Here is a 22,343-nt window from a genome sequence, read left to right on the forward strand (position 1 = left end):
CAAATACTATACTCTGGGGCGCTCCCATAGACTGTTCATGGGCGTGTGCCATCTGCCGCTCAATGTAGTGGGAAGAGCTGGGGCTCAGTTCTGGAAGTAGCCGGGGGGTGGGGGGGGGGGGGGGTCACAGAGATCAGACACCCAAGATCAGATGCTTATCCTCTAACCTGTGGATAGGGAATATGTTTTTTTTGGGGGGGGGGCTGGATAATGCCATTAAGGGGGTTAATGAAAGCTGCCACCTGACTGTCTGCTATGGATTTTACAGAATTAATCCCCCTTTATGTTATCCATCATATTGCCTTAAAGGGGAACTTCGGTATTTAAAGGGGTACTCCGCTGCCCCAGCGTTCGGAACATTTTGTTCCGAATGCTTGGAGCAGGCGGCGGGAGTCGTGACGTCAGGGCCACGCCCTTCGTGGCATCACACCGCGCCCTCTCAATGAAAGTCTTGCATTGAGGGGGCATAAAGTGACATCACAAGGGGCGTGGCTGTGAGACCCCCGTGATCAGACATCTTATCCTCTATCCTTTGGATAGGGAATAAGATGTCTATGGGTGGAGTACCCCTTTAACTTCTTATCCCCTATCCAGCGCTCTGGCATCTCTGCCTCTCCCATAGAGCAGCATGGAGCGGGCAAGTTGGCCGGTGGTCAACATCGCTCTGTGCATGAGGAGAGCTGGGGCGCCGGGCAGGAGATCGCGGGGGATCCCAGCAGTCAGACACTCACGATCAGACATATATTCCCTGTCCTGTGGATGGGGGATAAGAAGTTAAATACCCGAGTTCCCCTTTAATGTAAATATCAGTAAATCCTATTTTATGTCTGGAAAAAAAAAGTTTAAAAAACTAAAGCAAAATGAGACTTGTGAAATCCCTGTGTGAAAACCAAAAAAAAAAAGTCCAGCACAACCAGCAAGGTTGGCCAAACCGGCAGCCCGGTGATGTTATTAGAAGATGATTAATAAAGCCTGAAAGTATTTTAAGTCTTACTGGTCTTATTGTCTTGTGAAATTCCTCCCTGACAAGTAAAGCAAACATCATGAGCGCAGCAGATCTCCTGGAACGGTGCCGGCCTCCAGCCATTATATAATGTTTGCTAATGTGTCGCAATGTGCTTTCAAGAACCTAGTTAAAGGGGTTATCCCTTGACTCACTGTCATACCATGAGTCCTGAAAGGCTGCTAATAGCTGCTGTAAAGTCATTTGCAGTGTTTATAGCTAATAATTTTACATGATACATTTTCTGTCATTTCTATTTTTACATCTTTTTACATGTGTTCCTCTTGGTGCTGCTTCTAATCTGTGCCACTGGGGGTGGCTCTGGATAGAATGAGTCTCCTTCTCCCTCTGGCAGCTGACAATATAGCTTCTTCATGCTTTTCCTACAGAAGGAGTATTCTTATCTATACTGCCATATACTGCAGAGCTTCTGGTCCTTCACTAACAAACAGGTCTATACAGAAAATGGAGCATGTGTGTCCTCCAATACTCAGCTTAGTAGGTAGGTGAGGACAGTGACTATGTGTGTCCACCAGCTACTTAGCTCAGAAGGCAGCCCGAGACACAGACTGAGCATGTGTGTCCTCCAGCATTTAACTTAGTGGGTGGACAGGGACAGTGACTGAGCATGTGTGTCCACCATCACTTAACTCAGTATGTGGACAGGCAGAGTGACTGAACAGGTGTATCCCCTAGGCACTTATGCTCAGTTACTGTCTCAGTCTATCTTCTGAGCAAAGTGCCTGGAGGACACACCTGCTCAGTCACTCTACCCATCCACATGCTTAGTTGAATGCTGGAGGGGACACATGCTCAGTCACTGTCCCTGTCCCCATCCTCTGACTGAGCAGAATTCTGGAGGACACACATGCTCAGTCACTGTCCCTGTCCCCATCCTCTGACTGAGCTGAATACTGGAGGACACACATGCTCAGTTACTGTCCCTGTCTACCCACTGAGCTGAATACTGGAGGACACACCGCTCAGAAGTTAGACCGAGACAGTAACTGAGCATGTGTGTCCTCCAGTATTCAGCTCAGTGGGTAGACAGGGACAGTAACTGAGCATGTGTGTCCTCCAGTATTCAGCTCAGTGGGTAGACATGGACAGTAACTGAGCATGTGTTTCCTCCAGAATTCTGCTCAGTCAGAGGACGGGGACAGTGACTGAGCATATGTGTCCTCATTCAACTAAGCATGTGGATGGGTAGAGTGACTGAGCAGGTGTGTCCTCCAGGCACTTTGCTTAGTGGGTGGATGGGGACAGTGACTGAGCATGTGTGTCCTCCAGCACTGAGCTCAACAGGTAAATGGGGACAGTGACTGAGCATGTGTGTCCTCCCGCATTGAGCTCAATAGGTAAATGGGGACAGTGACTGAGCATGTGTGTCCTCCAGCACTGAGCTCAATAGGTAAATGGGGACAGTGACTACGCATGTGTGTCCTCCCGCATTGAGCTCAACAGGTAAATGGGAACAGTGACTGAGCATGTGTGTCCTCCAGCACTGAGCTCAATAGGTAAATGGGGACAGTAACTTAGCATGTGTGTCCTCCAGCACTTAGCTCAATAAGTAAATGGGGACAGTAACTTAGCATGTGTGTCCTCCAGCACTGAGCTCAATAGGTAAATGGGAACAGTGACTGAGCATGTGTGTCCTCCCGCATTGAGCTCAATCGGTAAATGGGAACAGTGACTGAGCATGTGTGTCCTCCCACATTGAGCTCAATAGGTAAATGGGGACAGTAACTTAACATGTGTGTCCTCCAGCACTGAGCTCAATAGGTAAATGGGAACAGTGACTGAGCATGTGTGTCCTCCAGCACTGAGCTCAATAGGTAAATGGGGACAGTGACTTAGCATGTGTGTCCTCCCGCATTGAGCTCAATCGGTAAATGGGAACAGTGACTGAGCATGTGTGTCCTCCCACATTGAGCTCAATAGGTAAATGGGGACAGCGACTGAGCATGTGTGTCCTCCATCACTGAGCTCAATAGGTAAATGGGGACAGTGACTGAGCATGTGTGTCCTCCCGCACTGAGCTCGAGTATCCTCCAGCCTCCGCTCAGTAGGAGAACATTCATATTGCTATAACTCTAGCCATGAGTTGCTACAGCTGTCAGCATACATGTCAACTATATCCATAGGGCCCCAGTCATCATATGTGCTGGTTTACTTTTACGTTCATTGTACGAATGCTATCTGAGCTAAAAATTATAGTAATATATGATCTCATCTGCCCCCCTTCTTTAACCTTCTGGGGTAAATGCAGGACAGCGTGACAGGGATAGGAAGTGTTGTCATGGGGACGAAAGCAGATAGCCTTTGTTATCTTTAAAATACACTAAACAGGTTTTAATAGAGTCAGATACCCTGGTAAGAACATGTACCACATACTAAAAACACAACACAGTAAGACTTTAGGCTTGTGTTTTCCAAACAGTGAAAATAAACTTTTGATATGTCTTAGAGCCGTGTTTCAGCCAACGGCTGTCCGGGCATGCTGGGAATTGTAGTTTTGCAACAGCTGGAGACACGCTGTTTAAAAAAATAATGCTTTAGATATTTGCCTAAATGTGAAGCTGGACAATCGCCATCCGCGCTCCTCTTACCGTGTTGTATTACAGCATGTTCCATAAGGCGCCGGCCCAGCTGCTCGGCCTCTTCGCGGTTGTCGGCCTCTTGTTCTTGGATCAGCCAGTCTATGAACTCTGAGGCAACAAAGGAGCGTTCATATGTAGCCCCATCTTCTTCTCTGGCTTGTAGCAGGCTGTTCTCCGAATTCATCACCCTATAGTGACAAACACAACGCTGTTAATAATCATTGTAATAAATTATTCAGATAAAGAGAGAATCCCGCTCCACATATAGAACACTGAACCTAAGGACCGATCCCTACACAGCAATCTTATTTATCTGTATTAAAAGGGGTACTCCGGTGGAAAACATTTTTATTCTTTTAAATCAACTGGTGCCAGAAAGTTAAACATATTTGTAAAGGACTTCTATTAAAAAATATTTACCCTTCCAGCACTTTTTAGCAGCTGTATGCTACAGAAGAAATTATTTTCTTTTCGAATTTCTTTTTTGTCTTTTCTACAGTGCTCTCTGCTGACACCTGATGCCCGTATCAGGAACTGTCCAGAGCAGGAGAAAAATCCTCATAGCAAACCTATGCTGCTCTGGACAGTTCCTGACACGGACAGAGGTGTCAGCAGAGAGCACTGTGGAGAAGGCAAAAAAAGAATTTCAAATAGGAAATAATTTCCTCTGTAGCATACTGCTGCTAAGTAGTACTGGAAGGATAAAGATTTTTTAATAGAAGTCATTTACAAATCTGTTTAACTTTCTGGCACCAGTTCATTTAAAAAAAATAAAAGTTTTCCACCGGAGTACCCCTTTAATATGTAACCGGCATTCATGTACAGATAGAGAATGTGGATGGAACAGAATAGATAGTAAGCTAAATATACTGCCAAAATCTATATACAATGACACTGCCAAAAAGTGGTTGCACCAATGCACCAACCCTGGAAGTGGCCATATAATGTCCTCATATAGTCCGGCTACAACAGTGCCCATATAATATCCTTGTGAACACAAAGTAGTCCCAGTCACAAGAGTGCCCAAGTATTATAATATCGTCAGTCTATAGAATATCCTTATTTAGTAGCTGCATCATAAAAAGTCCCAATAGCACCTTAGCAACATCCACTAGGGGTCCCCATACCATCCAGAACATAATCCTGTCTGACTGCAGCATCATCTTTGTCCCAGCTAAAGCACAGGCAGGGACAAATTCCAGGAAGTGAGGGCGGGACTGGTACTCCTCTGTGCTCACTCCTGTCCTATCTGAGTGCAGCATAAAAACAGAGAGGAGGGGTTACAGAGCAGCCTGCAGTGATTGGATGAGGAGACCCAGCACAGCACAGCAGGCTCAGGGAGGAAGGGAATGCATGGTGAGTAAGGGCGGGCTCAGTGCTTGCCTCACACAAGCTCCTTCCTGAGCAATGGATGTCAGAATGATTGAGCAGCAAAACAGAGGGATTTGTGAGCCAAATACAGAAGCTAGACACATAAAAAAAATTAATGTAAAGAATCTGCATGACCCAGAGAGTAACGTATAGAAGCATTATTTTTTTCTGTGCTATGACACGTACGTTTTAAATCAAGTTTTTATGATAAACAAATCTTTTAAGAATTTTTGGTGATTTTTTTTTCTAATTTGCCATTTTACTTTCTATATTTATAGATACATGATTATGAAATCTTCAAGTTTTTTCATTCTGACCACTAGTCCGAACCTAACCTTAGACTTTCTTTTCTGTTTGTGATTATAAAGGAGGAGGCTGCTGGAAAGTGAGCTGTACAGCATGACAGTGAAAAGTGGCACCTCTAGATAGAGAAGACGATGGGAGCTCAGCCTCCCACACCCCTGTACAATGATCTATGCATGCTTACAAACCTGCCCAGAAAAAGAATAGGGTCTGGAGATGTTTATTGTGTCTATGTCCATGGGGCCTGCCGTAAAGTATATAACTAAATGCTGTTAAAAACAGCTCAGGCAAGGGCGAAATCTCTCTCTACATGGTTTTATTGGAATACCTTTCGAGAATCAGGTAATCTCTCAGTAGGTGTCTACCTCAGAGGCATAGAGAGTTTTTTCCCCTCTTCCTTGCACTCCCCACCTCCTCATGTTTCCCCGATTCCTTGTCGATTGTCTATCTTATCTCTTTCCGGTTTTTCTATTTGGCCACCCTTTTCTTTCTGAACGTGTCCTTACTTAGATACAGCCTTACGGTTTGACCTTCATGATCCTATTGCAGTGTTTCCAAACCAGAGCGCTCCCAGCTGTTGCAAAACTACAACTCCCAGCATGCCTGGACAGCCAACGGCTGTCCAGGCATGCTGGGAGTTGTAGTTTTGCAACAGCTGGAGGCACCATGATAAAGAAACACTGTCCTATTGGAATGCCTCATAATATAGCTTTCCTTAATGGAGATATCCAGTGCTGAAAAACTTATCCCCTATCCTAAGGATAGGGGATAAGTTTCAGATCGCGGGGGGTCCGACCGCTGGGGCGCAATCTCCTGTACGGGGCCCTAACAGCCCGTGGGAAGGGTAAGTGTTGACCACCGCATAAAGCGGCGGCTGACACGCCCCCTCAATACAACTCTATGGCAGAGCCGGAGCGCTGCCTTCGGCAATCTCCGGCTCTGCCATAGCGATGTATTGAGGGGGTGTGTCAGCCGCCACTTCGCGCGGTGGTCAACATGCGCTATCTGGCCAGTGAGTCGGGGCCCCGTATAGGAGATCTCGGGGGGAGTGTGGGCCCAGCGGTCGGACCCCCCCCCCACCCCCCGAGATCTGAAACTTATCCCCTAGTTTTTCAGTACTGGACTACCCCTTTAATACTTTAATATCTTTATTATTATTATTATTAATATTATTATTTTTTATTATTTTTTTTGGGGGGGGGGGGGGGGTGCTGTAGCGCCTTTTCTTTTCATGTTCTCTATATTTTTCATGATGAAATAACTTCATTATGTTTTTGTTTTCTCGTGACATGTTCAATAAAAGCACTTGATTTACAATTAATTAAAAAAATAATAATAAAAAAAAAAAAAAAAAAAAAAAGCTCAGGCGAGGTAGCCGTCCCCATAATATTGTAAAGAGCATCTACTATTGTCTCCTCCCAGACTGCTATTACACGCCGGCATCTTCAGGCTACAGCTGTGAGATCTCAGCCCCTGTTTCTCTCCCGCCCTTCGTCTTTTGGAAAACTTCCACCAACCCTGTCACCCGAGAGGATTTACACATGATCCCAAAGAGTCCCTCAGGGATTTCTCCAGAATTACACATGTCAGACGCATAAGTGCAGTAGTTGGGTTACGACTGGCGAGCTGCGGCCAAGATGTTGTGAGGACGAGAAATGGCCTATGAGAGGGAGAACTGTGCGGGTGCAACGTTATGGGAAATGTGATAAATGTGCAGCTGTCATTACAGATACCACCCCGAACCTGTATTCAGCTGGTATGACTGCACTGAGCCGGGTGCCTGGGGATAGTAGTAATATCAGGTGGCACACAAAATGGTAAAAAGGCAGTAATAAAAAAACAACAACAAAAGCAAGGCAGCTTCTCTGTAGAACGTCTGTTTGCTATTTATCCCATACACACGAATGCTATAAAGCACAGGTGCACACCTTGCGGCCTGGGGGTCATATGCTGCCCGTGATGCCTATCTGTGGGGCACAAAGAGGTTTGTATATGTCTCAAGGCTGCTCACATATGCATACCAAAGAGAAAAGGAATGTTGTGTAGCAAGGGAGAAGGGAAGGGTAAGTATCCATAGTGCTCTGTGCTGCCAACGCTTCTCCCCCATTTTTTTTTAGGAGAAAATCTGTATCTCCTAAATGTCTTATATGATATCACAGCTTCCTGTTTTATCGTTGTCCGGTCTGAGGGTCACAGTATTAGACTGAACCACTACCAAGGGCAAATTTCAGTTTGTGCTCAACTGCTTTAGCTTGTTCTTTAGGAAGTTAACACTGACCGTCTATCCTATGCTGATGGCCTATCCTATCACTCGGCTTTGCTGATGGCCTATCCAATCCAATCACTTGGCTATGCTGATGGCCTATCCTATCTGGTCACCTTGCTATGCTAATGGCTTATCCTATCCGATCACCCGGCTATGCTGATGGCCTTTTCTATCTGATCACTTTGCTATGTTGATGGTCTATCATATAGATTCACCAAGCTATGTTGATGGCTTATCCTATCTGATCACCCAGCTATGTTGATGCCTTATCCTATCCGATCACCCGGCTATGCTGATGGCCTTTTCTATCTGATCACTTGGTTATGCTTGATGGCCTATTCTATACGATCACCAGGCTATGTTGATGGCTTATCCTATCCAATCACCAGGCTATGTTGATGGCTTATCCTATCCAATCACCAAGCTATGTTGATGGTCTATTATATAGATTCACCCAGCTATGTTGACGGCTTATCCTATCTGATCACTTGGCTATGTTGACGGCTTATCCTATCTGATCACTTGGCTATGTTGACGGCTTATCCTATCTGATCACTTGGCTATGTTGACGGCTTATCCTATCTGATCACTTGGCTATGTTGACGGCTTATCCTATCTGATCACTTGGCTATGTTGACGGCTTATCCTATCTGATCACTTGGCTATGTTGACGGCTTATCCTATCTGATCACTTGGCTATGTTGACGGCTTATCCTATCTGATCACTTGGCTATGTTGACGGCTTATCCTATCTGATCACTTGGCTATGTTGACGGCTTATCCTATCTGATCACTTGGCTATGTTGACGGCTTATCCTATCTGATCACTTGGCTATGTTGACGGCTTATCCTATCTGATCACTTGGCTATGTTGACGGCTTATCCTATCTGATCACTTGGCTATGTTGATGGCTTATCCTATCTGATCACTTGGTTATGTTGATGGCTTATCCTATCTGATCACTTGGCTATGTTGATGGTCTATCATATAGATTCACCCAGCTATGTTGATGGCTTATCCTATCTGATCACTTGGCTATGTTGATGGCTTATCCTATCTGATCACTTGGCTATGTTGATGGTCTATCATATAGATTCACCCAGCTATGTTGACGGCTTATCCTATCTGATCACCCAGCTTTGTTATTGGCCTATCCCTTCCAATCAACCTTCAGTGCAGGGAACTTGAATGAGGCCATACTGCAGTTCCCTGAAAAGATGGAGGTATGGGGGACAATTGCAGTGTAAACTCTACAGGAGCACTGTCTCCCCTTCCGTATCACTATCGATGGGAGCCCCAGCTGTTATTCATTGATGACATATATGCAACATTCCATGACTGAGGCTGGGTTCACACTACGTTTTTGCCATACTGTTTTCAATCTGTTTTTCTAAAGAAAACCGTATGGCAAAAAAAAACGGATGGAACAGTATGGAAAAAAGTAAACCGTATGCGTTTTTAAACAGTATACTGTTTTTAAAAGTGCATACAGTTCCATCAGTTTTTATAGAAAAAAAACCCATACGTTTTAGAAAATTTTGTCCATTTTTAATGGGAGGGGTCTTGAGTGGGGACTTTAGGATTCAAATGCGCATGTGCAAAGTAAAAACGTATAAGTTTTTCCTGTATGGAACCGTATACATGTGCGTTTCCCATTGACGTCCATGTTAAAAAAAAACGTGTGCGGTTGCAGTACGGTTTTTAAACCGGAGACAAAATTGTGGTCAACCACAGTTTTGACTCATGTTTAAAAACCGTACTGCAACCGCACACGTTTTTTTTAACATGGACATCAATGGAAAACGCACATGTATACGGTTCCATACGGGAAAAACGTATACGTTTTTACTTTGCACATGCGCATTTGAATCCTAAAGTCCCCACCCAAGACCCCTCCCATTAAAAATGGACAACATTTTCTAAAACGTATGTTTTTTTTTCTATAAAAACTGACGGAACTGTATGCACTTTTAAAAACAGTATACTGTTTAAAAACGCATACGGTTTACTTTTTTCCATACTGTTCCATCCGTTTTTTTGCCATACGGTTTTCTTTAGAAAAACGGATTGAAAACAGTATGGCAAAAACGTAGTGTGAACCCAGCCTGAGCTGGATGCAGAAAAGGGAGTTAAATGACAGATCCAGTTCTGCTTCATCTGTAACTTTGTCTGCTGTACCCCTCATTCAGTATTAACCAGATGGCCTATGATAAAAAATGTAACATGCAGAAGTGACCTGTTGGGGCTACATTTACAGATTGCTGCCCGGGACCGGGTTATGAGCTGCTGATAAGGAGTAAGTAAAACACTGAATACAATGTTACGTGTGAATATAATGACACTATGCGGTTATTAGAGATGTAACAAACAGCATTTTCTAGACATAACTAATGGGTAATTCACAGCTGTTCTCTGATCTCACAGGCAACAAAGGTCTAAGGCAGTGATTTCCAATCAGGGCGCCTCCAGCTGTTGCAAAACTGCAACTCCCAGCATGCCCAGACAGCCAACGGCTGTCTGGGCATGCTAGGAGTTGTAGTTTTGCAACAGCTGGAGGCACTCTGGTTAGGAATAACTGGTCTAAGGGTTCATTTAGATATGCAGTACCAGCACTGATTGACTATATACAGGTTTATTGGCACTTCTTAAAAAGACAATTTACACAGAAAAATTCCATTAGTGTGAGAAGAAGTTATAGCTCAACACCAAAATCTGGTGCAGCCCATAGTGTGGTTGTTGCCGCCTTACATCACCCGTGTCATTGAGGGGTATATAGTGATACACTGACTGTGCTGGGGAAAATGTGACATGTGACAATGTGAAAATGTGATATTGTGCCCTGTTGTGTGTCCCATGGTGCTGTCACACAGAAGAGGACCCCTGTGGAGAAATTTTCCACAAAAAATCATTGCATCCAAAAATCCACTCATCTGCAGGTGTCTCTGCCCAAATAAATCCACAACTATCGATCATTAAAGGAGTATTCCAGGAAAAAAAAAAATGTTTTTAAATCAACTGGCTCCAGAAAGTTAAACAGATTTGTAAATGACTTCTATTAAAAAATCTTAATCCTTTCAATAATTATCAGCTGCTGAAGTTGAGTTGCTGTTTTCTGTCTGGCAACAGTGCTCCCTGCTGACATCTCTGCTTGTCTCGGGAACTGCACAGAGTAGAAGAGGTTTGCTATGGGGATTTGCTTCTAAACTGGGCGGTTCCCGAGACAGGTGTCATCAAAGAGCACTTAGACAGAAAAGAACAACTCAACTTCAGCAGCTCATAAGTACTGAAAGGATTAAGATTTTTTGATAGAAGTAATTTACAAATCTGTTTAACTTTCTGGAGCCATTTGAGATTTTTTATATTATATATATATATATATATATATATATATATATATATATATATATATATATATATCCTGGATAACCCCTTTAAATAAATTTTTCTTTTTTTCTAACTCTACATATCTAAATTTGCAGGTTAGAAGCCTCCTCCGAAGCCATACATACTTCTCATAAAGGCGCTGTCCCCGCATGATCACTTTCACTTCCTGGACCAGGGGAAACGTCCCATCGTCTTTTCTAAATCGGAAGAAGAGCTTGGCGTCTCTGAATTCCTTATAATTGTCACAGACTGCAGGGTGAAAACAGAAGATTCTGAATTACATCGAGCAATAACAGATGTTAGATCAGCAGCCTGACATGATGATTGTACTGCGCTCTGCGCATGTTGTAGCACTGTACGTGTAACGCACAAAGGCAACTGTGGTAGGGTCACTAGGAATGACAGGCCAGTGACGTCCATGTGCAATACTCTCTGGCCTTGTCCACACTGCTGAATTTCCGCCGGGAGGTTTTGTCAGGAGCAGGTGCCGCCGAAATCATCAGCGGTAGGAATGGGCTGACGTTGCAGTTTCTATAAAATACTGCCCCAAAGAATGAACATGTTTATTATTTGAGTGAACATCTATTCCACCAGCGGAATTCAGTTCTTCAATTCATCAGTGTGCACAAAGCAGCAGAATCCCACTGAAAACAATGGGACTCTGCTGTAGGCGGAATTTGCCGCAGCAGAATTTCAGCAGTGAGGATGAGGCCATATAGCTGCTGAATGGGCACCGTGAATTGTGCGGCTGTCTGCAGCTTGGTATGTTAAAGATATTATATATATACACACACATACACATATATATATATATATATATATATATATATATATATATATATATATATATATAGTAGTATACAGTAGTATAGTATTTATATAGAGTAGTGTGAACACACACTATATATATTAGGGCTAAAACAACAAATCGATTAATCAGCAACTAATGGATTTGGAAAATAGTTGTAAACTATTTGTATAATCGATTAGTCGGTTGGTCGGTTAGTCAGCCAACTAAAGTTCACAGACACTTATCACTAAGTATATATGCAACTGGAGTCCTCGGCAGCCTGTTTAGTAAAGTGGGGGCCAAGCACACACCATCTGCTGCCAGACTCACAAAAGTTGTAGAAATAAGCCCCTGTTGCAATAAATAGGCTGCTGGGGGTACATAGGATGGACAACCAAGAAATGTGCTTCCCCTCCTATCTGGTCACAGGTAAGAAACGGGGAGGGGGGGGGGGGGGGGCGTATAGCCCTTACAAGGAAAATAAATTATATTTAAAATAATTATTATAGGTATTTAAAGGGGTATTCCAGGCAAAAACATTTTATCACCTATCCAAAGGATAGGGGATAAGATGTCTGATCGCTGCCGAGACCCCCCTGAATCCTGAATCTCCAGTTTCTGAATCCTGAATCTCCAGTTTCAGAAACCTCCGGGTTTCTGGGACTGGGGACGTGAAGTCACGCCACGCCCCCTCCATTCAAGTCTATGGGAGGGGGCGTGACGTCCGCCACGCCCCCTCCCATAGACCTGAATGGAGGGGGCGTGGTGTGACTTCTCGTCCCCAGTCCCAGAAACCCAGAGGTTTCCGAAACTGGAGATTCAGCACCCGCATAGAATGCGGGTGCTGCAGGGAGATCGCAGGGGGTCCTTTGGATAGGGGATAACATTTTTGGCCCGGAAAACCCCTTTAAATACAATAAAAAAAACTCACACAGAAGACCTTCAGTCCAATCCCCCCATTAACTCCCTCCCTAATCTAACTCACAACTTATCTCCTTCTCCACTAAAGTTATTTTTATCCAATTAGTCAACTTATCAAAACAATAATTGGCCAACTAATCGATTATGAAAATAATAGTTAGTATATAGATATTTAGCAAATACCAATGTCCTTACCGTGGTGAATGCTGTTATGATCGATCATTTTTTGCATCAGTTCCTTTGCTATGGTTCGGTCTGCAGCCTCTTTGCGATCGATAAGCCAATCCACCGCTTCCCTGGCCACAAAACTATTCGGATAGGTGCACATGCGGTGTCTCCTGTCTTTTATTAACTTGTCTTCGTGCAGCCGCAGCCTGGGCAACAAAAATATCCAAAATGTAAGTCACACGTGCGCATTCGGAACTCCAAGGATACAACAATAATAACCCCTTGTTTGTCATCGCGTTCCAATAGCCTAAAGCTTTTTATTTTTCCTATTGATGCGGCTGTAGGAAAGTTAGTTTTTTTGCAAAATTGGAGTCCATAAAATTGGTTAACTTTGATAAACTCTTTCCAGGAGGGAAGGGAATGGGGGAAAAAAACACAACAGTGTTTTTTGAGTGGTGTTCCCTGTACAGTATAAATTATATGTTACCTTTTTTTCCTATGAGTAGGTACACCATCAGGGACCCCAGCTAAATTAAACATAATGCTGCTGGCTCTGCCCCTCTTAGGGTAGGTTCACACGGGTGGATTTTTTCTTGCGGGTTTCCGGCTGAGTATTTGAAAGGGGGCGGCCTCTTCTCGGCTGTCCGCAGCAGATTTTCCGCGGCGGAATTTACGCTGGGGAAAATCCGCCGCAGTCCCTACTGACTTCAATGGGGCTTGCGGCGGATTTTCCGCAGCATAAATTCCGCCGCGGAAAATCTGCTGCGGATAGCCGAGAAGAACCCACCCCCTTTCAAATACACAGTGGGAAACCCGTAAAAAAATCCGCCCATGTGAACGTAACCTTCCCTCGTACTGTACAGGTATCCAGACGATATGAGGTTCAGAAATTTCCGATGGTGGTCTTGCCTATGGATTAGGACTGTTACAGCGATACCAAATATGTAGGAGGCGGGGAGGGTTGTATGTTTTTCTACTATGTAAAAAAAAAAATTAAAAAAAATTATATATATATATATATATATATATATATATATATATATATATATATATATATATATATTTATATATTTATTTTTTGCCACATTTCAGTGTTTGCCATAAGGGTTTAACAACTTTATTAACTTGGTAACTTTATTTTTCAGGTCAATATGATCAATGGAATATGGCACAACATAGAACCACTGTTTATGAGTAAAAAATAGAAAATTTCATTTTTATAGTTTATTAATTTTTTAAAAGAGTACTCCAAGATATGAAAACGTATCCCCTAGGGGATAGGTTTCAGACTGCGGTGGGTCTGACAACTGGGACCCCTGGGATCCCGGCAGTACAAGGGAAGGGGGTGTGTTTGACCACAGCACGAAGCGGCGGCCGACACGTCCCCTATATGCAGGGCTATAGGAGAGCCGGAGATTGCCAAATGCAGTGCTTTGGCTCTCCCATAAAGTTGTTTTGAGGAGGACTGTCAGCCACAGTTTCGTCCTGCGGTCGAACACGGCCCCTTACCGGAGATCCCGAGGGTCCCTGCGGTCGGACCCCCGCCATCTTAAAATTATCTTCTATCTTTAGGATAGGGGATAAGTTTTGATATCCAGGAGTACTCCTTTAATTCTTATACACGCTAGCTTGGCAACCAACACTTTAAACTTCTGGATAGTTGTGCAGGTAATAATCTAGTTTATTTTCCAGACTTGTTAATTTCTTATTGTGTAGACCAGTGTGTCTCAACCAGGATACTTTCAGCTGTTGCAAAACTACAACTACCAGCATGCCCGGACAGCCGAAGGCTGTCCGGGCATGTTGGGAGTTGTAGTTTTGCAACAGCTGGTGACACCCTGGTTGGAAATTCACTGGTATAGACATTAGAGGGAGAGGTATGCAAACCTGTATAGGGGAAAAGTGGTGCAGTTGCCCATAGCAACCAATCAAATAGCTTCTTTCATTTTTTAAAAAGGCCTCTGAAAAATTTAAGTAGCGATCTGATTGGTTGCTATGGCCAACAGCGCCACTCTTACCCTACACAGGTTTTGATAAATCTCCACCTACAGCCTTTGCTGATGATAAACACAACTTGCCATACGTGTGGATTTAACAAAACCTGTCCAGTGGAAAAGTTGCTGAGTTGCCCATAGCAACCAATCAGATAGCTACTTTCATTTTGCAGAGGCCTTTTCAAAAAATGAAAGAAGTGATCTGATTGGTTACTATGGGCAACTCAATAACTTGAGGCCTTTTAAAAAAATGGAAGAAGCGATCTGATGGGTTGCTATGGGCAACACAGCAATTTTTCCTCCGGACAGATTTTGAAAAAATCTCCCTCACAGTCCTGTGCGAGTGACTGGAAATCAGTGAGAATCTCGCCTCCACTTTCATGTGAAAAATGATGAAGCTCCCAGGAGACTGGATATGAAGAAATAATCTAGGGCAGCCAAGTACGACCCATAAATAATAAATCAGAGACCCTGTTTACAAGCTTATATAGGAGACTGAAGGGGGGGGGGAAGCTTTAAAATGGACAAGAACTCATCAAGGAATTGTTAGGGCGCCAATTCTGGTAGGTAAAGGTTACTGCACAGTGGTAGAAGACAACAAGATACATTAAAATGTCATCTTATGGGTCACCACAGATGGGTCAGACAACCTACTATTCATGACTTACAAAATTCTATCTGAGTATTTCATTTCTTTCACTGTTATCGATGTTAGAGACATTTGTCGCAAGCCTTGTGCAGCAACGCAACATGAAACGTCTCGGACCTAAAAGCACAATGTGTAACAGGGCCACTCCTCCACCATTTATAATACTGGTGGCTTATGTGGTCTGTTGTGCCCCTAGAAACCAGAGCTCAGGTGCGGCTGCTACCTCTGCCCATGGTATAGCGACTCTCCTGGCAGGAGGACTACATAGCAGTCAGCCCCAAAATGTCATAAGATCTTATGAAACCACTGGAGCTGGAGAAGAACTCTGAGGATTTATGTGCCAATTATTAAAGGAGGACTTCAGCCAAAACTAAGTAACTGATCAACGGAACGGGTCCTGGCTGTCAGTGAGGAGCGCGTGCTGCAGAAGGCACATGCTCCGTCCGGGGCCTGCCTAAGTCCGAAACGGACCTTACTAAGACGATGACCGCAGTTTTCTTTGAGCTGGTTTCGCAATTAGAACCGGAATTGCTGCGGTTTGACCGCATACACCGTGCCTTTTCTAAACCTAGAAATCCTGACCTTCCATGCAATGTCATTCCGAAATTACACTACCCGGAGGTACGTGATGTCTTACTGGTGGCTGCCAGAAACTTACCGGCTCTACCGGGGGTTCCATCGTCGGTCCACTTGTATTCCGATTTGGTCCCCACCACGATGGCCTGCAGAAGGGACTTCCGTCCAATAACACTAGCACTCCAATAGGCGCAGGTTAAATATTGCTGGGGATTCCCATTTTCGTTATCATTCCGGATTAATGGACACTCTCACATGGTCCACACTATGAAGGAAGCTAAAGCTGCTTTTCTACAAGAGAATATCACTATGGCGCCCTTGTCACCGTTACTCTAGAGAGCACCTAGCCCGGTTTGTACTTGGACCCCTGCGCCACGTGGATGCCAGGATACCCACACACCGAGAGAAGATACTTTGCCTCCATGATGTCTTGGGCGTGGGTTTGTTGCACCTTGAATGTTTTCACTTACTCACTTTACCTGCAGTTTGGTGACCATTTGTATTTTGCTGCTGTGAAGTTGAACGGCTTCTACTTTACATATTTTCTGAACGTTAAGTTTTCTTCTTGGACTCCGGGACTTTGTTACACGCTACTTTTCATTTTCTTTTCTCTCTCTCTCCCCCCCCCCCCTTTTCTCTTGTCTTCTCCCACTTTTCTTATCCTCACCCCCCTTCCCTCTCCTCATTTAGACTCTACATATCTTTCCCTGCTATCGCTCTCTTTCTTCCACATTTATCTTTTTTACCTTTCTCCCATTTTTTTCATCTCCTCTCCTCCTTTACCCACCCTTACTCTTCCTTCTTTATATTATTCTAGGTTGTACTGACATTGGGCAGCTGCCTACCAGCCACAGGCTAGGCGTGGAGCAGACCACTGTGCCCTTGTTCCCTGCTAGGGGTATGGAGGTATGGCAGCCCACCTTGTTGTGTGGTCTGTCTTTCCTGACTGCTGGACACTTTGTTGTTGTTTTGTTTTTGTTTTCTTTTATGTTTTAGTTTTAATTACTGCTGTACCAGAAATTATCGCATGGGTACTGACGATAGGCTACTTATATCTGTGGTGATACCCCCCTGTATGTTTCCCTTTATGCCTGAGGGTCTCTTTTCCCTATTTGCCAGTATGTTAGCAGTCTGGAACCGCCACAATATGTAAGTTAATTTCGTATAATGTGAGAGGTTTCAATTCGCCTGGCAAACGAGGAAAAGCTTTTCATGATTATTTGCGTAATCATCCTGACATTTTGTGTATACAGGAATCCCATTTCCCACTAGAGAGTCACCCAAAATATTTTCATAAATCCTACACTAGATTTTTCATGTCTTCATTTACTGCTAAATGTAGGGGGGTCCTGGTGCTTTTACATAATAAAATAATTCTTCTCCCTTTAATGTCACTGATACATATATGGACCCAGAGGGGCGGTTTTTGATCCTTCTGGATGATTATTACAATAAAAAGTTATGCATAGTAAACTCTTATGCCCCAACTGATTTACTTATCCCTTTTTTGTGGATATGTGCGAGAAGCTCGGGCACCTATTCTATGACACTCTGCTTTGGGCGGGCGACTTTAACTTTGTGGTTAATGGCAAATTGGACCGCTCTAATCCACCATTGTTTCATAGGACGGGGATCCAGCAACGTTTGTTTTGTTAAACTCTTTGTTTGCAGACAATCATATAGCAGATGTCTGGAGGGAACATAATGGTATCACTCGAGGTTACTCCTATTATTCTCCCGTCCACCGTCATTATACGAGTATTGATTGGATCTTAACCAACACACTGGCTTTGCCATATAAGTTTTATGCTCGCCATGTTCCGGTGTCTTTGTCAGATCATGGCTTGGGTATTGTCTGCTTTTGACCCACGTACTACATCCCCCTTCAAGTGGCGTCTTAACGAATCGCTTTTGACTATGCCCAGGATTAAGACTCAACTTGCGGCCTATTTTACCTCGAATGACCATCCTGGGGTTGACCCACAATGGATTTGGCAAGCCCATAAGGCATACATTCGTGGACGTATTAAAAGGGGTATGACAGCAGTACAGAATGCCCTAGAAGCAAAATTAGCTACACTCACCATCGCTAAACAAACTCCATTCCTTTACTTATTTTAATATCTGAGTGATGCCAGGACCCAGCTGGATGTGTTGCTTTCTATTCATATGGAAAAGGTCCTCCGCTGGACGGGTGCTACATATTATAAGTTTGCTAACAAACCTGATCATTTGCTTGCCTCTATGCTTAAAAAGATGACGTCTTTCAATAGGGTACATTGCATCCAGCTGCGCCCTGGTCTCCGCACCTCTCACCCAGATCATATTTATAAAGCTTTCCATACCTTTTATTCCTCCCTCTACGCCTCTCCTGTTGATTTGCCAGATTGTGACCGGACTTTGCATGCTTTCCTTTCTACTATCCCCTGCCGTCCCTTTCTTCCTCAGATAGGGAAGAGCTGAATGCCCAAATCACTGTGGCGGAAGTCTCAGCTGCAATTGACCGCTTGAAATCTGGCAGATCAGGTTCAATTCTTCTTCCTCACCTCACTTCTTTCTTTAATTCTTTATTATCAGCTCCTTTCTTATCTCCTGATTTCCTAGATTCTTTTATTACAGTTCTCCCTAAACCGCTTAAGGGACACCTCTTTCCTACTATCGCCCTATTTCTCTTAACTTGTCTTAATCGGTTCCTCCCAGTGTTGGTGCATTTGGATCAAGTGGGGTTTGTCCCGGGGAGACAGGCCTCGGACAATGTTCGTACTATCTTGAACCTTATACAATGGTCTAACACCACCTCTAATCCCATGCTTGCTTTGGCCCTAGTAATAGAAAAGGCCTTTGATAGTGTGTCATGGTCTTATTTGTTTGTTCTTCTTTCTAAGTTTGGCTTCTCTGGACCCTTTGTCCACATTTTACGACTCGTGTTCGACCCTGACGGCTTACTTGAAGTTTCCTACCACTACCCCGGAACCTATCTCAATTAGGCGAGGTACGGAGCAGGGGTGCCCCTTATCCCCTGCCCTATTTGCCCTGGTCATGGAACCTCTGGCGACATTGATTCATCTTCACCCAGATATAAGGGGTGTGAGTATTGGACCATCTGTACATAAAACCAACTTTTCGCGGATGATCTTTTGCTCACCATTACTAATCCACTGGTTTCCTTACATAATGTATTTCAACTCTTACATAACTTCAGTGAACAGTCGGGTCTCCGCGTAAATGTGGCTAAATCGGAGGTTATGTACTGTAATGCTCCCACGCAAGCCCAACACCTTGTCCCTCTTAATTTTGGTTTTCGGGTCTCCAGTCAGGGCCTTACCTACTTAGAGATCAAACTAACCTCTGCACTACCTCTTCTTTAACAAGCTAACTATCCTCCTTTATATAGGGCTATCAAATTGGATCTCCAAGTTGGATCTTCCACATATATCTTGGATGGTGATCCTACGCCAGTTTATTATATATTTTCCGTACTCTACCTATTCCTGTTCCGTTAGGGGACCTTCCCCTTCTGCTATGCCCCAGAATAAATAGTACTATTATGCATTACCATAAACGGGTAGGTGACCTTTCTGTTCCCCATTTTGTTTGTTATTATTATGCGGCCAGGATTGCGCAATTAGCATTAGTCCAAGTCCCACTTAAAAATGCACCGCGCTGGGTAGGTCTCGAATCTTCTCTTTTTTCTGCTTATTCTTATTCAGCCCTGCTTTGGTCTTCCTGTTCCGTTTCTTCTCTTACCTTCTTCGGCCAGGATTGCTTTGCAAGCTCTCTCCTTGTGGCAGTCGATTCGCTTTAAGCTTTTACTCCAATCCAGTTTCTCCTCTCCTCTTTAGCTAACCCCCTTTTTTCTCTGGGACTTAATATTTTTATACTTTTACATGGTGGGGGAGGCAAAATTGACACATTTGTTTTTGAGGTTGTATTATACCCCTGCAAAGTTGAAGCGCTTTGGGGTTTCCCCATCTGATCTGTGTTTTCGTTGTTCATTGGAAGTCGGTACTTTTTAACATACTGTGTGGGAGTGTCTAGTAGTTGCCCCCTTCTAGAGGGAGGTGATGGGGTTTTTGGCAGAAAATCTAGACTTTCCTTTCTTACTCACCCCTGTGGTATGCCTGCTGGGAGTCATTAATGAGGTGGTCTCTAGTTCGCATAGACGATTGTTAATTTGCTTTCTGCTCTTCTGTCTTCGTAAAGTGGTCGTAATGACCTGGAAAGATACTTCCTCACCCCCTCTGTCTTGTTGGCTAACTTTGGTTAACAAATATGTCCTGTTGTACCAGGCACTATATGTAAGTCGCATGTGCCCTAAAAAAATTTGACAAGGTATGGACCCCCCCTGGCTTTTACTGGATGTGCCGGCTGACCCACTGGATAGATTATCCCAGTAAGTTTTCTATAGAGTCCTGCTGTGCTTTACAGGAGGGGGCTGGGTTGGGGTTACCGGGTTGTGTGCTTGGGTGGGTGTGTGTCTGTCTGCACTGGGCTTCCTCCTGTTGGGTCTCATATGCAACTTTCTGTCCTACTGGTGAATGTTTTTGCATACTTTGAATCCCTGTCACTGTGCTAGAGTTGGTCCCTGGGACCTGCGGAGGCTGTTTGTGTTTCACATTGTTTCACCTTACTGGTGATGTTTGTTACTTAAAATGCCAAAATGAAATAAATACTTAAAAAGAAATGTACCCGTTTCTCTGATGTTTTGATAAATATAAACTATATTTAATATAGTCTGGGATTCTTGGATCTCATCCCCTTTTTGCCCCCGATGTCTCATTGTCTATCACTTTATTGATTAGGGGATGTGTGTCGCCTCTGAACCATTTTGTTTATTGATTACAGCCTATCGCACCACTGCTGTTAAAATGTTCCTTATTGCAATAATATTATTTTGTAATCTGGTCTATACAGCTTTGTGTTTCTTTGTTGCCTTCAGGGGCTTTTACTCCTGTTTTTTACCTATATCGCTACCTTTTTCCTAAATAAAAGCATCTTTGTTTGACTGTTATAAAAATCACCTGTATATATTTTTTGCGGCGCCCCTAGTATTCGAAAGTGCAGTAGACTTAGACAAGCCCTACAAAAGGAGAAAAGGATACTGTTTTAGCTTCTCTCAACTGAACGTGAGGACATTTTTTTTTTTGGTGCATATACTGACCCTGCATGGAAATTGTCACGTGAACAAGACCTGAGTTGTTCGTACAGCTCGGTGCCTGGTTTCATGAAATCCAGCGAGAGAACATTATGCTACGCATTGACTCTAGAGCTGTGTTTGTTTTAAGCAGTAATATGCAAACAGGCACTTAACTCTCAGATAAAGCTGCCTGGAGCAAACACCACCCAGCTGATGTGAGGAAACAAGCAAGAAATCTGGGCAGCATTGTGCAAAAAAAAAAAAAAAAAACTAACAGCAATCACTTGCATTGTACCCATCTTAAAGGGATACTCCAACATCAGATTTAAAAAAAGTTTTTCTGGCAGTTCTGATCGAGAATGTTTCAGGATTCCGGCAGAAGACTGGGACATGGGGGGTTAACTGAATTATAGGTGTATTTGTAGAATTTTAGTAGAAGCCTCCAGTGACCCTGGAGACCATAGCTCACATGGCTATTTAGGTCACTAGAGCCAGAACTTGGGGGTGGGGTGGGGTGGGGGGTCAGAGTCCAACCCTCTTCCAATCAGGCAAATATTTAACGAGAACATTATTAACGCTAGACGTAGAGCATGATATATACAGCAACAGCAGAGGTGACACACAGTTGTGACCATTGATGAACGTCATCGGGCAAACAACGTAGTCTTCATCAGTCATCTGGAACCAGCTGCCTCTTACTATTAATAGCGGCTGGTTAAGCAGAGACGTTCGGCACAGTTATCCTCACAGACACCAAGTATTTCTTAAGCTGGCCGTACACTTGACAGATGCTGGTGGGATAAAAGTTGTCTAGCCGATGATTATCGTTCCTGATGACCCCAGTTGGCTTTGGGTATAACATACTTTAATATGGACAATGTAGTAAGGAGTCTTTAGAGCAGTGATCTCCAAACTGTGAACCTCCAGTTACTGCAAAACTACAACTTCCAGTTGGCTGTCCGGGCATACTGGGAGTTGTAGTTTTGCAACAGCTGAAGGCACCCTGGTTGGGAAATACTGCTGTAAGGGGACTTCCTAAGATGATGTTGTTGGAAAAAAGGATTGGGCATGCTGGATTTCAGCTGCCAGACTCCTAGCTTTCTGGCAGCGCCTTACCGTACAGCCTCTGGACATTCAGGTCTACAGGGTGAACAGGAGAGATAGCTGTTGACCGACGGCT

General features: G+C 43.9%; 1 protein-coding gene across 4 annotated transcripts in view; it reads right to left on the reverse strand.

Moving 5' to 3' along the window:
- DEPTOR (DEP domain containing MTOR interacting protein) overlaps nt 1-22,343 on the reverse strand; it is an 82,249-nt gene that overhangs the window by 25,649 nt on the left and 34,257 nt on the right. For 3 of the 4 annotated variants that reach the window (XM_056522667.1, XM_056522665.1, XM_056522669.1), the window contains 3 exons: nt 12,835-13,013; nt 11,054-11,177; nt 3,613-3,791 (listed from right to left, as the gene is read on the reverse strand). In XM_056522667.1, coding sequence (XP_056378642.1) covers nt 3,613-3,791; nt 11,054-11,177; nt 12,835-13,013 — 482 coding nt within the window. Of the gene's footprint in view, nt 1-3,612; nt 3,792-11,053; nt 11,178-12,834; nt 13,014-15,469; nt 15,538-22,343 lie in introns of those variants that run through there. The other variant, XM_056522668.1, reaches the window with a different exon arrangement.

Source organism: Hyla sarda, chromosome 5 (assembly GCF_029499605.1).
Source record: "Hyla sarda isolate aHylSar1 chromosome 5, aHylSar1.hap1, whole genome shotgun sequence".
Taxonomy (NCBI): Eukaryota; Metazoa; Chordata; class Amphibia; order Anura; family Hylidae; genus Hyla; species Hyla sarda.